Here is a 16222-nt window from a genome sequence, read left to right on the forward strand (position 1 = left end):
TTGGGTTTCTGGGGGTTCGGGCGCTGAAGGTTGGGTTTCTGGGGGTTCTCGGCGCTGAAGGTTGTGTTTCTGGGGGTTCGGGCGCTGAAGGTTGGGTTTCTGGGGGTTCTCGGCGCTGAAGGTTGGGTTTGAAAGAACCGCCACTGAACAGGGGAGAAGGGCTTTGGTTCAGGGAGGTGACCAAGAACCTGATGGTCACTCTGACAGAGCTCCAGAGTTCCTCTGTGGAGATGGGAGAACCTTCCAGAAGGACAACCATCTCTGCAGCACTCCACCAATCAGACCTTTATGGTAGAGCGGCCAGAAGGAAGCCACTCCTCAGTAAAAGGCACATGACAGTCCACTTGGAGTTTGCCAATCAAGCACCTAAAGGACTCTCAGACCATGAGAAATAAGATTCTCTGGTCTGATGAAACCAACATTGAACTCTCTGGCCTGAATACTAAGAGTCACATCTGGAGGAAACCTGACACCATCTGTCTCGGAGCTCTACGGACAATTCCTTCGACCTCATGGCTTGGTTTATACTCTGAAATGTACTGTCAACTGTGGGACCTTATATAGACAGGTGTGAGCCTTGCCAAATCATGTCCAATCAATTGAATTTACCACAGGTGGACTCTAATCAAGTTGTGGAAACATCTCAAGGAAGATAAATGGAAACAGGATGCACCTGAGATCAATTTCAAGTCTCATAGTATAAGGTCTGAATACTTATGTAAATAAGGTATTTAGATTTTGAATAATTTTGGACAAAATGTCCGAAAATCTGTTTGCGTTATCATTATGGGGTATTGTGATGTCATTATGGGGTAGTGTGATGTCATTATGGGGTATTGTGATGTCATTATGGGGTAGTGTGATGTCATTATGGGGTATTGTGATGTCATTATGGGGTTTTGTGATGTCATTATGGGGTAGTGTGATGTCATTATGGGGTAGTGTGATGTCATTATGGGGTATTGTGATGTCATTATGGGGTAGTGTGATGTCATTATGGGGTATTGTGATGTCATTATGGGGTAGTGTGATGTCATTATGGGGTATTGTGATGTCATTATGGGGTATTGTGATGTCATTATGGGGTATTGTGATGTCATTATGGGGTAGTGTGATGTCATTATGGGGTAGTGTGATGTCATTATGGGGTAGTGTGATGTCATTATGGGGTAGTGTGATGTCATTATGGGGTATTGTGATGTCATTATGGGGTAGTGTGATGGCATTATGGGGTAGTGTGATGTCATTATGGGGTAGTGTGATGTCATTATGGGGTAGTGTGATGTCATTATGGGGTAGTGTGATGTCATTATGGGGTAGTGTGATGTCATTACGGGGTATTGTGATGTCATTATGGGGTATTGTGTGGAGATTGTTGAGGGAAAATGTTTTATTTTATCCACTTTAGAATAAGGCTGTAACGTAACAACATGTTAACATTAGGCTGTCTAGATAGTGGAAACAGTCAAGGGGTCTGAATACTTTCTGAATGGACTGTATATAGTAATGTTAACATTAGGCTGTCTAGATAGTGGAAACAGTCAAGGGGTCTGAATACTTTCTGAATGGACTGTATATAGTAATGTTAACATTAGGCTGTCTAGATAGTGGAAACAGTCAAGGGGTCTGAATACTTTCTGAATGGACTGTATACAGTAATGTTAACATTAGGCTGTCTAGATAGTGGAAACAGTCAAGGGGTCTGAATACTTTCCGAATGCATTGTATATCCAAATGGGATTTAAGTTATAATACATCAACCATGACTGATTTGACAAATATTACCTCCCTCCTGATATATACCCATTACCTCCTTGATCTATACCCATTACCTCCCTGATATATACACATGACCTCCCTGATCTATACCCATTACCTCCCTGATCTATACACATTACCTCCCTGATCTATACACATTACCTCCCTGATCTATACCCATTACCTCCCTGATCTATACCCATTACCACCTCTATCTATCCCCATTACCTCCTTGATCTATCCCCATTACCTCCTTTATATATACACATGACCTCCCTCCTGATATATACCCATTACCTCCCTGATATATATACATTACCTCCCTGATCTATACCCATTACCTCCCTGATCTATACACATTACCTCCCTGATCTATACACATTACATCCCTGATCTATCCCCATTACCACCTCGATCTATCCCCATTACCTCCTTGATCTATCCCCATTACCTCCTTTATATATACACATTACCTCCCTGATCTATACCCATTACCTCCCTGATATATACACATTACCTCCCTCCTGATATATACCCATTACCTCCCTGATCTATACCCATTACCTCCCTGATATATACCCATCACCTCCCTGATATATACCCATTACCTCCGGGATGCTGGCCTTCTAGGCAGAGTTCCTCTGTCCAGTGTCTGTGTTCTTTTGCCCATCTTAATCTTTTATTTTTATTGGCCAGTCTGAGAGATGGCTCTTTCTTTGCAACTCTGCCTAGAAGGCCATCGTCCCTGAGTCGCCTCTTCACTGTTGATGTTGAGACTGGTGTTTTGTGGGTACTATTTAATGAAGCTGCCAGTTGAGGACTTGTGAGAGGCATCTGTTTCTCAAATCATCAACTAGTCTAAAGAAGGCCAGTTTTATTGCTTCTTTATTCAGTACAACAGTTTTCAGCTGTGATAACATAATTGCAAAAGGATTTTCTAATGATCAATTAGCCTTTTAAAATGATAAACTAGGATTAGCTAACACAACGTGCCATTGGAACACAGGAGTGATGGTTGCTGATAATGAGCCTTGGTACTCCTATTTTCCATTAAAAATCAGCCGTTTCCAGCTACAATAGTCATTTACAACATTAACAATGTCTACACTGTATTTCTGATCAATTTGATGTTATTTTAATGGATGAAAAAATGTGCTTTTTATTTTTTAAATTTAAAGAAGCTCCTTTCTAAGTTGCCCCCAAACTTTAGAATGGTATTATACTTGGATGTGCAGTGTCAGCGTTTGCTGCTGGCATGTCATATGCCTTACTTGGCTAATCTTGCCAATGGAAAAATAATAATTAAAGTAGTTGGCAATATCAGTGGGTTTTTGTGATGAATGAGCCATCTGATATAATAAATGATGGAGCTGAATTTGCCTTTTTCCCCAAAATGTAATTTAAGGTGCGCCAAAGCTTTTTTTTCTCTCATCATTTCTGTCATTTATATCTCTTTCATAGTGTTTTCTTCTTTTTATTCAGTTTAGTCACATGATTTCGCAACTTGCAGTTGGTTTGCCAATGGGTTGTTCAGCCAGACTTATTTGCCATTACTTTTGCCTCATCCCTCTCAACCACACAATGTTTCAATTCCTCATCAATTCAATTCTTCCTAACAGTTTTTACAGTGATTTTTATTTTAATGGGTGCGCATGCTCATTATTAACTGCAGTGAACGACTTCATAAATGTTGGCCTGCACAGCCTCATGCGGTGGCACCAACGAACCCCCCCCACAGTGAAAACAACTGGGAGCGATGTCGTCATCGACATCAATAATGCTTTCAATTTGACTTTTGCTTTCAAAAGCAGCTCAAACATTAAACACATAAGGAATACAGTATAGCCATGGAACTCTACCGGGCATTATGATGCATGCCTTAGAATGCCCTTCAAGGCCAATCAGAAACGAGTATTCAACTATGCCATGGTATAAAGCCTTTTAACCTTTTTATCAGTGGCTTTAATGCACGGGAGTAACACTGTAGCGATGTCGGACTAGGGGGGAGGGAGGAGGAGAGGAGGGAGGGAGGAGGAGAGGAGGGAGAAGGAGAGGGAGGGAGGGAGGAGAGGATGGAGGGAGGGAGGAGGAGAGGAGGGAGGGATGGAGATATGAAACAGGCAGGAAGACAGAAATAGAGTGGGATAGAATGAGAGAGATAAAAGAACAAGGAGAGAGGAGGGGGGAGGAGGAGGGAGGGAGAAGGAGAGGGAGGGAGAAGGAGAGGGAGGGAGGTGTCACAGACAACTTGTCTGAGGAGATTGTGTTGCGGTGTTTTCTTAGGCTTCATAACAAATAACACCCTATTCCCTATATAGTGTACTACTATAGACCAGAGCCCTATGGCACCCTATTCCCTATATAGAGCACTACTTTAGACCAGAAGTCCCTGGGCTTTGGTAGACAGTAGTACACTACTTTAGACCAGAAGTCCCTGGGCTTTGGAAGACAGTGGTGCACTACTTTAGACCACCAGAGCCCTATGGCACCATATTCCCTATATAGTGCACTACTTTAGACCAGCAGTCCCTGGGCTTTGGTAGACAGTAGTGCACTACTTTAGACCAGAAGTCCCTGGGCTTTGGTAGACAGTGGTGCACTACTTTAGACCAGAGCCCTATGGCACCATATTCCCTATATAGTGCACTACTTTAGACCAGAAGTCCCTGGGCTTTGGTAGACAGTGGTGCACTACTTTAGACCAGAGCCCTATGGCACCATATTCCCTATATAGTGCACTACTTTAGACCAGAAGTCCCTGGGCTTTGGTAGACAGTGAAGTGCTTTGGTAGACTACTTTAGACCAGAGCCCTATGGCACCCTATTCCCTATGGACCAGAAGTCCCTGGGCTTTGGTAGACAGTGGTATTCCCTGGGCTTTATAGACAGTAGTGCACTACTTTAGACCAGAAGTCCCTGGGCTTTGGTAGACAGTGGTGCACACTAGACCAGAACTTGGTAGACAGTGGTGCACTACTTTAGACCAGAGCCCTATGGCACCATATTCCCTATATAGTGCACTACTTTAGACCAGAAGTCCCTGGGCTTTGGTAGACAGTAGTGCACTACTTTAGACCAGAGCCCTATGGCACCCTGTTCCCTATATAGAGCACTACGTTAGACCAGAAGTCCCTGGGCTTTGGTAGACAGTAGTGCACTACTTTAGACCAGAGCCCTATGGCACCATATTCCCTATATAGTGCACTACTTTAGACCAGAGCCCTATGGCACCCTGTTCCCTATATAGAGCACTACTTTAGACCAGAAGTTCCTGGGCTTTGGTAGACAGTAGTGCACTACTTTAGACCAGAAGTCCCTGGGCTTTGGTAGACAGTAGTACACTACTTTAGACCAGAAGTCCCTGGGCTTTGGTAGACAGTAGTAGACCACTACTTTAGACCAGAAGTCCCTGGGCTTTGGTAGACAGTGGTGCACTACTTTAGACCAGAGCCCTATGGCACCATATTCCCTATATAGTGCACTACTTTAGACCAGAAGTCCCTGGGCTTTGGTAGACAGTAGTGCACTACTTTAGACCAGAAGTCCCTGGGCTTTGGTAGACAGTAGTACACTACTTTAGACCAGAAGTCCCTGGGCTTTGGTAGACAGTAGTACACTACTTTAGACCAGAAGTCCCTGGGCTTTGGTAGACAGTAGTGCACTACTTTAGACCAGAGCCCTATGGCACCCTGTTCCCTATATAGAGCACTACGTTAGACCAGAAGTCCCTGGGCTTTGGTAGACAGTAGTGCACTACTTTATACCAGAAGTCCCTGGGCTTTGGTAGACAGTGGTGCACTACTTTAGACCAGAAGTCCCTGGGCTTTGGTAGACAGTGGTGCACTACTTTAGACCAGAGCCCTATGGCACCATATTCCCTATATAGTGCACTACTTTAGACCAGAAGTCCCTGGGCTTTGGTAGACAGTGGTGCACTACTTTAGACCAGAGCCCTATGGCACCATATTCCCTATATAGTGCACTACTTTAGACCAGAAGTCCCTGGGCTTTGGTAGACAGTAGTGCACTACTTTAGACCAGAAGTCCCTGGGCTTTGGTAGACAGTGGTGCACTACTTTAGACCAGAGCCCTATGGCACCATATTCCCTATATAGTGCACTACTTTAGACCAGAGCCCTATGGCACCCTGTTCCCTATATAGAGCACTACTTTAGACCAGAAGTCCCTGGGCTTTGGTAGACAGTGGTGCACTACTTTAGACCAGAAGTCCCTGGGTAGTGCACTACCCTATGGGCCCTGGTCAACAGTAGTGCACTACCCTATGGGCCCTGGTCAACAGTAGTGCACTACCCTATGGGCCCTGGTCAACAGTAGTGCACTACCCTATGGGCCCTGGTCAACAGTAGTGCACTACCCTATGGGCCCTGGTCAACAGTAGTGCACTACCCTATGGGCCCTGGTCAACAGTAGTGCACTACCCTATGGGCCCTGGTCAACAGTAGTGCACTACTATGTATTTAAGGAATAGGGTTCCATTTGGGCCCTGAAAACAATCATCCTATCTCTGTGAGAGCCGGGACACTTTCTCTGTGAGAGCCGGGACTCTCTTTCTCTGTGAGCCGGGACTCTCTTTCTCTGTGAGAGCCGGGACTCTCTTTCTCTGTGAGAGCCGGGACTCTCTTTCTCTGTGAGAGCCTGGACTCTCTTTCTCTGTGAGCCGGGACTCTCTCTCTGTGAGAGCCGGGACTCTCTCTCTCTCTGTGAGAGCCGGGACTCTCTCTCTCTCTGTGAGAGCCGGGACTCTCTCTCTCTGTGAGAGCCGGGACTCTCTCTCTCTCTGTGAGAGCCGGGACTCTCTCTCTCTCTGTGAGAGCCGGGACTCTCTCTCTCTCTGTGAGAGCCGGGACTCTCTCTCTCTCTGTGAGAGCCGGGACTCTCTCTCTCTCTGTGAGAGCCGGGACTCTCTCTCTCTCTGTGAGAGCCGGGACTCTCTCTCTCTCTGAGAGCCGGGACTCTCTCTCTCTCTGTGAGAGCCGGGACTCTCTCTCTCTCTCTGAGAGCCTGGACTCTCTCTCTCTCTGAGAGCCGGGACTCTCTCTCTCTCTGTGAGAGCCGGGACTCTCTCTCTGTGAGAGCCGGGACTCTCTCTCTCTCTCTCTCTCTCTCTCGGGACTCTCTCTCTCTCTCTCTCTCTCTCTCTCTCTCTCTCTCTGTGAGAGCCGGGACTCTCTCTCTCTCTGTGAGAGCCGGGACTCTCTCTCTCTCTCTCTCTCTGTGAGAGCCTCTCTCTCTCTCTCTCTCTCTCTGTGAGAGCCGGGACTCTCTCTCTCTCTCTCTCTCTGTGAGAGCCGGGACTCTCTCTCTCTCTCTCTCTGTGAGAGCCGGGACTCTCTCTCTCTCTCTCTCTCTCTCTCTCTCTCTCTCTCTCTCTCTCTGTGAGAGCCGGGACTCTCTCTCTCTCTCTCTCTCTGTGAGAGCCGGGACTCTCTCTCTCTCTCTGTGAGAGCCGGGACCTGGTTGGAGGAGGCAGTCTACGTTTACATGTTAATCATTTAACAGACACCCAGACATCCCAGAGCCACTTACAGGAGCAATTAGGGTTAAATAGTTGGTCTTATGCTATTGTGACATCTCCCCTTCCTCTACAGGTTATGGTGATGGCTGGGAAGTGTGTAGCCTGCTTGGACAGTGTGAGGGGTACATGGACCTCAGGGCTCGCCAGGAGCTGTTGGCCTTCTCTTTGACATACTGCCCCCCCGCCAGCATCCACCCCCTCCTGGCTGCCTCTAGTGACCTACAGACACAGGTAACTCCTGACCTTTAACATCTAGACCATGTGTCAAACTCATTCCTTGGAAGGCCAATTGTCTGTGGGTTTTCAGTCCTCACTTGATTGATGAATTAAGGTCACACTCAGCTCTCCGTGGAATGAGTCATTGTTGTCCTTGATGATATTGTTGGCCTTAGTGTGACATCGGGTGCTATAGGTGTCCTGAAGGGCAGGTAGTTTGCCCCGGTGATGCATTCGGCAGACCGCACTACCCTCTGGAAAGCCCTGTGGTCGCAGGCGGTGCAGTTGCCGTACCAGGCGATGATACAGCCCGACAGGATGCTTTCAATTGTACGGGTTTTAGGTGCCAAGCCAAATTTATTCAGCCTCCTGAGGTTGAACAGCGCCTTCTTCACCACTCTGTGTGGGTGGAACATTTTGTCAGTGATGTGTACGCCGAGGAACTTGAAGCTTTCCACCTTCTTCACTGTGATCCCTTCGATTTAGCGGTGCTCCCTCTGCTGTTTCCTGAAGTCCACGATCATCCCCTTTGTTCTGGTTGATGTTGATTGAGAGGATATATCCTGGCACCACACTACATGACCAAAAGTATGTGGACATCTGCTCGTTGAACAATCATGGCCATTAAGATGGAGTTGGTCTCCCTTTGGAGCCTCCACTCTTCTGTGAAGACCATTAGATGTTTGAACATTTCTGCGGGGACTCAGATACAGGAAAAACAAGAACAATTGTAACATTTATTCAAAATTGCAAGTGTTGTCTCTACATCTTTCTGGTTCCTGTTGGTCCCCTGGTGCCTGTTGGTCCCCTGTTGCCTGTTGGTCCCCTGGTTCCTGTTGGTCCCCTGGTTCCTGTTGGTCCCCTGGTTCCTGTTGGTCCCCTGGTGCCTGTTGGTCCCCTGGTTCCTGTTGGTCCCCTGGTGCCTGTTGGTCCCCTGGTTCCTGTTGGTCCCCTGGTGCCTGTTGGTCCCCTGGTTCCTGTTGGTCCCCTGGTGCCTGTTGGTCCCCTGGTGCCTGTTGGTCCCCTGGTGCCTGTTGGTCCCCTGGTGCCTGTTGGTCCCCTGGTGCCTGTTGGTCCCCTGGTGCCTGTTGGTCCCCTGGTGCCTGTTGGTCCCCTGGTGCCTGTTGGTCCCCTGGTGCCTGTTGGTCCCCTGGTGCCTGTTGGTCCCCTGGTTCCTGTTGGTCCCCTGGTTCCTGTTGGTCCCCTGGTTCCTGTTGGTCCCCTGGTTCCTGTTGGTCCCCTGGTTCCTGTTGGTCCCCTGGTGCCTGTTGGTCCCCTGGTGCCTGTTGGTCCCCTGGTGCCTGTTGGTCCCCTGGTGCCTGTTGGTCCCCTGGTGCCTGTTGGTCCCCTGGTGCCTGTTGGTCCCCTGGTTCCTGTTGGTCCCCTGGTGCCTGTTGGTCCCCTGGTGCCTGTTGGTCCCCTGGTGCCTGTTGGTCCCCTGGTGCCTGTTGGTCCCCTGGTTCCTGTTGGGTCCCCTGGTTCCTGTTGGGTCCCCTGGTGCCTGTTGGTCCCCTGGTGCCTGTTGGTCCCCTGGTGCCTGTTGGTCCCCTGGTGCCTGTTGGTCCCCTGGTGCCTGTTGGTCCCCTGGTGCCTGTTGGTCCCCTGGTGCCTGTTGGTCCCCTGGTGCCTGTTGGTCCCCTGGTGCCTGTTGGTCCCCTGGTGCCTGTTGGTCCCCTGGTGCCTGTTGGTCCCCTGGTGCCTGTATACTGTATATTCCTGTTTTGATAGCGTTTATTTAAGTGTTCATGTCCGAGAAGCCGGTGTTTGGAGGATATATTGGCACGGGTGTTAGGCCCACACTGCCAGGTCTCTGACCTCCTCCCTATTGGCTGTCTCATCGTTGTCAGTGATCAGGCCTACCACTGTTGTCGTCAACAAACTAAATGATGGTGTTGGAGTCGTGATTGGCCTCGCATTCATGGGTGTACGGGGAGTACAGCAGGGGACTAAGTACACACCCCTGAAGGGTCCCAGTGTTGAGGATCAGCATGGCAGATGTGTTGTTGCCTACCCTTACCACCTGGGGGGGGCAGCTTGTCAGGAAGTCCAGGATCCAGTTGCAGAGGGAGGTGTTTAGTCCCAGGGTCCTTAGCTTAGTGATGACCCTGTAAGTTTTTATTCCAACCCTAATCTAGCACACCTGACACTCTACTCAGCAAACTGGATGCATTATATCACAGTGCCATCCGTTTTGTCACTAAAGCACCTTATACCACCCACCACTGCGACTTGTATGCTCTAGTCGGCTGGCCCTCGCTACATATTCGTCGCCAGACCCACTGGCTCCAGGTCATCTACAAGTCCATGCTAGGTAAAGCTCCGCCTTATCTCAGTTCACTGGTCACGATGGCAACACCCATCCGTAGCACGCGCTCCAGCAGGTGTATCTCACTGATCATCCCTAAAGCCAACACCTCATTTGGCCGCCTTTCGTTCCAGTACTCTGCTGCCTGTGACTGGAACGAATTGCAAAAATCGCTGAAGTTGGAGACTTTTATCTCCCTCACCAACTTCAAACATCAGCTATCTGAGCAGCTAACCGATCGCTGCAGCTGTACATAGTCTATCGGTAAATAGCCCACCCATTTTCACCTACCTCATCCCCATACTGTTTTTATTTATTTACTTTTCTGCTCTTTTGCACACCAATATCTCTACCTGTACATGACCATCTGATCATTTATCACTCCAGTGTTAATCTGCAAAATTGTAACTATTCGTCTACCTCCTCATGCCTTTTGCACACATTGTACATTGTATATAGACTCCCCCTTTGTTTTCTACTGTGTTATTGACTTGTTAATTGTTTATTCCATGTGTAACTCTGTGTTGTCTGCTCACACTGCTATGCTTTATCTTGGCCAGGTCGCAGTTGTAAATGAGAACTTGTTCTCAACTAGCCTACCTGGTTAAATAAAGGTGAAATAAAAAAATAAAAAAAATAAAAATAATTAGCTGGTTGAAAAGCTGAACCAGGTTACAACTGTGGTTGAAGCGAAAACTTACAGGAAGGTAGCTCTCCAGGAACAGGGTTGGACACGCCTGGTCTAGGGTTTCTGGCATGATGGTGTTGATGTGAGCCTTGACCAGCCTTTAAAAACTCGTCATGGCTACCGTCGTGAGTGCTCCGGGCGGTAATCATTTAGGCAGGTTACCTTCGCTTCCTTGGGCACAGGGACTATGGTGGTCTGCTTGAAAAATGTCAGTGAAGACACTTGACAGTTGGTTCGTGCATGCTTTGAGTACACGTCCTGGTAATCCGTCTGGCCCCGTGGCTTTGTGAATGTTGACCTGTTTAAAGGTCTTACTCACATCGACTACGGAGAATGTGATCACACAGTCATGCCGGAACAGCTGGTGCTCTCATGCATGCTTCAGTGTTGCTTGCCTCAAAGCGAGCATGAAAGGCATTTAGCTCGTCTGGAAGGCTCGTGTCACTGGACAGCTCGCGGCTGAGTTTCCCTTTTATAGTCCGTAATAGTTTTCAAGCCCTGCCACATCTGACGAGCGTCAGAGCCGGTGTCGTAGGATTCAATCTTAATCCTGTATTGACGCCTGATTGATGGTTGGTCTGATGGCATTGCGGGATTTCTTTGAAGCGTCTGGATTATTGTTCTGTTCCAGCCTGTGCATAACAGTCCTGTAGCATCTGACCATCTGCTCTAATGTGGAGGCAGGTAGGCAGCAGGCTTCGGATTGGTTATATAATAACAGTAGGCTACACCAACATTAGTTTACATTCATTCCATTCATCTAAGTGTGAAAATGATTTCCCAGCACTGGGCTTCGAAGTCGCGATGATCAGAGCTGAATAATGCTGCTCCCTCACTCTCTCCCCTCTCCCTCACTCTCTCCCACTCTCCCTCACTCTCCCCCTCTCCCTCACTCTCTCCCTCACTCTCTCCCCCTCTCCCTCACTCTCTCCCTCACTCTCTCCCCCTCTCCCTCACTCTCTCCCTCTCTCCCTCACTCTCTCCCTCTCTCCCTCACTCTCTCCCTCACTCTCTCCCCCTCTCCCTCACTCTCTCCCCCTCTCCCTCACTCTCTCCCCTCTCCCTCACTCTCTCCCCCTCTCCCTCACTCTCTCCCCTCTCCCTCACTCTCTCCCCCTCTCCCTCACTCTCTCCCCCTCTCCCTCACTCTCTCCCTCACTCTCTCCCCCTCTCCCTCACTCTCTCCCTCACTTTCTCCCTCACTCTCTCCCTCACTCTCTCCCTCACTTTCTCCCTCACTCTCTCCCTCACTCTCTCCCCCTATCCCTCACTCTCCCTCCCTCTCCCTCACTCTCTCCCTCACTCTCTCCCCCTCTCCCTCACTCCCTCTCTCCACATCTCCCTTTCTCCCTCTCCCCCCCTCTCCCTCACTCCCCCTCTCCCTCACTCCCCCTCTCCCTCACTCTCCGTTTCTCTCTCTCCCTTTCTCCCTCTCCCCCTCGCCGTTTCTCCCCAGGTGTTGTACCAGGCAGTGAACTATCAGATGGATCCCCCTGAACCTGAATGCTTCCGGGACGAGACTGACTCAGTACAGGTGTGTGTGTGTGTGTGTAAAAGCTGTTGTTGGTGTGTGAGTATGTCTCTCTGTTTATCATCTGTGCGTCAAATGACATGAAAATACATGTTGTGGTGTTTATGCTGTGTGTGTTTTAGTATAATGTGTATGTATATGTGTGTGTGCGGGGTATTGGTCCCTACTCCACTAGAACAACACAATGTCCATACACCACTAGAACAACACAATGTCCATACACCACTACAACAACACAATGTCCATACACCACTAGAACAACACAATGTCCATACACCACTACAACAACACAATGTCCATACACCACTAGAACAACACAATGTCCATACACCACTACAACAACACAATGTCCATACTCCACTAGAACAACACAATGTCCATACACCACTAGAACAACACAATGTCCATACACCACTACAACAACACAATGTCCATACACCACTAGAACAACACAATGTCCATACACCACTACAACAACACAATGTCCATACACCACTAGAACAACACAATGTCCATACACCACTACAACAACACAATGTCCATACACCACTAGAACAACACAATGTCCATACACCACTACAACAACACAATGTCCATACACCACTACAACAACACAATGTCCATACACCACTACAACAACACAATGTCCATACACCACTACAACAACACAATGTCCATACACCACTACAACAACACAATGTCCATACACCACTACAACAACAATGTCCATACACCACTAGAACAACACAATGTCCATACACCACTAGAACAACACAATGTCCATACACCACTACAACAACACAATGTCCGTACACCACTACAACAACACAATGTCCGTACACCACTAGAACAACACAACACTGCAATCTGGCAGTTTAGTTTTGATTTTGAACTTTTCTTCTACAATGTGCGTTCACAAGGAAGCGATAATTCAACTGGAGTTTAGCATCCCGAGCCATACATAAATAGTGTTATTTTTAAACAGCTATTTTTGATGAAAAAGATTGGAATGAAATCACCCTGCCAGATTATAATGAAGTGTATGCTACATTTAACACATTGCTTTCGCACCGTTGGAAATGTCGCCCTCGGTCTCGGCGAGACTGAACGTTCACAAGTCAGACGAGATTCAGCCGTTGTTCCCCCATGACGTCTCTCTCTAAGCTGCTGGGTGTTCGAACAGAGAGAAACTCACCTCAGTATCTTGTACTTGCTAGTGGGTCACCTGCATGGTAGCTTCTCTGTGCTATGTGAAGGCTAGGGTTGCCAAAATCAGATACATTTACCAATATGTTCAGTTTTTACGAGAAATGGATTCCGTTACTACTTCCTTGTTGTTCTGGGAATCTTCCCAACCGTGATTTCTGGGAGACTTTTCAGGGAGACATTTCTGGGAGACATTTTCAGGAAGTTGTGGGATGTTGCAACCCTAGTGAAGGTTGTATTACTACTAACCTGTGCCCACCCCCCCTTGTGTCCTCCCCTCTCCAGTCCGCTGGTCCTCCCAGCTCTGTTTCACCACTGGGTGGCGCTGCAGGAGACCTACTCCATCGTACCACCAATAGAACCATAGAGGTCCTGGCCAGTACTGGCCTGACCACTAAGGCTGTTCTGACTGCCGTCAGCGACCACAAATGGTGGAAGAACCAGCTCAACTACCTCCGACCACTGCATGTAAGAACGCAAAGGGGTTTCACACACACACTTTAGACACACAAACACACACACACACACGTTAGACCACAGCTGGTGGAAGGACTCGCTCAACTACCTCCGACCACTAAGACGGTTGTGTGTGTGTCTGTGTGTGTGTGTGTGTGTGTGTCTGTGTGTGTCTGTGTGTGTGTGTGTGTCTGTGTGTGTGTGTGTGTGTCTGTGTGTGTGTGTGTGTGTGTGTGTGTCTGTCTGTCTGTCTGTCTGTCTGTCTGTCTGTCTGTCTGTCTGTCTGTCTGTCTGTCTGTCTGTCTGTCTGTCTGTGTGTCTGTGTGTCTGTGTGTCTGTGTGTTTAACTATACTTGGTCCAGAAGTCCCCACTAGAATAGTAAACAATCAAAGACTTAACCAGCTGGAACATTCTGTTGGTCCCCACAAGGTCCAATGCTATTTCTAGCGGGTTATTGGTTAATTCAATGTTATATTCAGTAATAGTGTCTAGTTAATTTAATGTGTTATATTCAGTAATAGTGTCTAGTTAATTCAATGTGTTGTACTCTATCCCACGGTAGTAGGTCTGTGTGTCCCCACGGTAGTAGGTCTGTCTGTCCCCAGGGCTTTATCCCACGGTAGTAGGTCTGTCTGTCTGTCCCCACGGCTCTATCCCACGGTAGTAGGTCTGTCTGTCTGTCCTCAGGGCTCTATCCCACGGTAGTAGGTCTGTCTGTCTGTCCTCAGGGCTCTATCCCATGGTAGTAGGTCTGTCTGTCCCCACAGCTCTATCCCACGGTAGTAGGTCTCTCTGTCCCCAGGGCTCTATCCCACGGTAGTAGGTCTGTCTGTCTGTCCCCACGGTAGTAGGTCTGTCTGTCTGTCCCCACGGCTCTATCCCACGGTAGTAGGTCTGTCTGTCTGTCCTCAGGGCTCTATCCCATGGTAGTAGGTCTGTCTGTCCCCACAGCTCTATCCCACGGTAGTAGGTCTCTCTGTTCTCAGGGCTCTATCCCATGGTAGTAGGTCTGTCCCCACGGCTCTATCCCACAGTAGTAGGTCTGTCTGTCCCCAGGGCTCTATCCCACGGTAGTAGGTCTGTCCCCACGGCTCTATCCCATGGTAGTAGGTCTGTCCCCACGGCTCTATCCCACGGTAGTAGGTCTGTCTGTCCCCAGGGTCCCACGGTAGTAGGTCTGTCTGTCTGTCCCCACGGCTCTATCCCACGGTAGTAGGTCTGTCTGTCCCCAGGGCTCTATCCCACGGTAGTAGGTCTGTCCCCACGGCTCTATCCCACGGTAGTAGGTCTGTCTGTCCCCAGGGCTCTATCACACGGTAGTAGGTCTGTCTGTCTGTCCCCACGGCTCTATCCCACGGTAGTAGGTCTCTCTGTCCTCAGGGCTCTATCCCACGGTAGTAGGTCTGTCTGTCTGTCCCCACGGCTCTATCCCACGGTAGTAGGTCTGTCTGTCCCCAGGGCTCTATCCCACGGTAGTAGGTCTGTCTGTCTGTCCCCACGGTAGTAGGTCTGTCTGTCTGTCCCCACGGCTCTATCCCATGGTAGTAGGTCTGTCTGTCTGTCCTCAGGGCTCTATCCCATGGTAGTAGGTCTGTCTGTCCCCATGGCTCTATCCCACGGTAGTAGGTCTGTCTGTCCCCAGGGCTCTATCCCACGGTAGTAGGTCTGCCTGTCTGTCCCCACGGCTCTATCCCACAGTAGTAGGTCTGTCTGTCTGTCCCCACGGCTCTATCCCACGGTAGTAGGTCTGTCTGTCTGTCCCCACGGCTCTATCCCACGGTAGTAGGTCTGTCTCTGTCCCCACGGCTCTATCCCATGGTAGTAGGTCTGTCTGTCTGTCCCCAGGGTCGGAGTGGAGGCTCAAGGCTGTAGGAAGAGAGGAGAACAGTGGTCTGGAGAGACAGGGTGTTAACCCTTCTACCAGGGACTGTTTGATGATCCTGTAGACCAGGGTTGTGTGTGTGCTTGTGTTGTTCTCTTCCTAACCCTGGTCTCTTCCTAACCCTGGTCTCTTCCTAACCCTGGTCTCTTCCTAACCCTGGTCTCTTCCTTACCCTGGTCTCTTCCTAACCCTGGTCTCTTCCTAACCCTGGTCTCTTCCTAACCCTGGTCTCTTCCTAACCCTGGTCTCTTCCTAACCCTGGTCTCTTCCTAACCCTGGTCTCTTCCTAACCCTGGTCTCTTCCTAACCCTGGTCTCTTCCTAACCCTGGTCTCTTCCTAACCCTGGTCTCTTCCTAACCCTGGTCTCTTCCTAACCCTGGTCTCTTCCTAACCCTGGTCTCTTCCTAACCCTGGTCTCTTCCTAACCCTGGTCTCTTCCTAACCCTGGTCTCTTCCTAACCCTGGTCTCTTCCTAACCCTGGTCTCTTCCTAACCCTGGTCTCTTCCTAACCCTGGTCTCTTCCTAACTCTATTAGGAGGGAGGAGATTGCTGCCGTTTTAGTCTCCTAACCAACTGTGTTTTGTTGCATAGTTTGTAACTTATTATGTACATGATGTTGCTGCCATCATCTCTTATGACCG

General features: G+C 48.9%; 1 protein-coding gene across 1 annotated transcript in view; it reads left to right on the forward strand.

Annotated features, from left to right (window-relative positions):
* Window positions 1-15569, forward strand: part of LOC121839954 (neuroblastoma-amplified sequence-like) — a 75195-nt gene extending 59626 nt beyond the window's left edge. The window contains exons 15-18 of the mRNA XM_042300558.1: window positions 7368-7525; window positions 11960-12037; window positions 13526-13708; window positions 15543-15569. Of these exons, the coding sequence (XP_042156492.1) occupies window positions 7368-7525; window positions 11960-12037; window positions 13526-13708; window positions 15543-15569 (446 nt within the window). The remainder of the gene's footprint in view (window positions 1-7367; window positions 7526-11959; window positions 12038-13525; window positions 13709-15542) is intronic.
* The last annotated feature ends 653 nt before the right edge of the window (window positions 15570-16222 follow it).

This window comes from Oncorhynchus tshawytscha, linkage group LG18 (genome assembly GCF_018296145.1).
Source record: "Oncorhynchus tshawytscha isolate Ot180627B linkage group LG18, Otsh_v2.0, whole genome shotgun sequence".
NCBI lineage: Eukaryota > Metazoa > Chordata > Actinopteri > Salmoniformes > Salmonidae > Oncorhynchus > Oncorhynchus tshawytscha.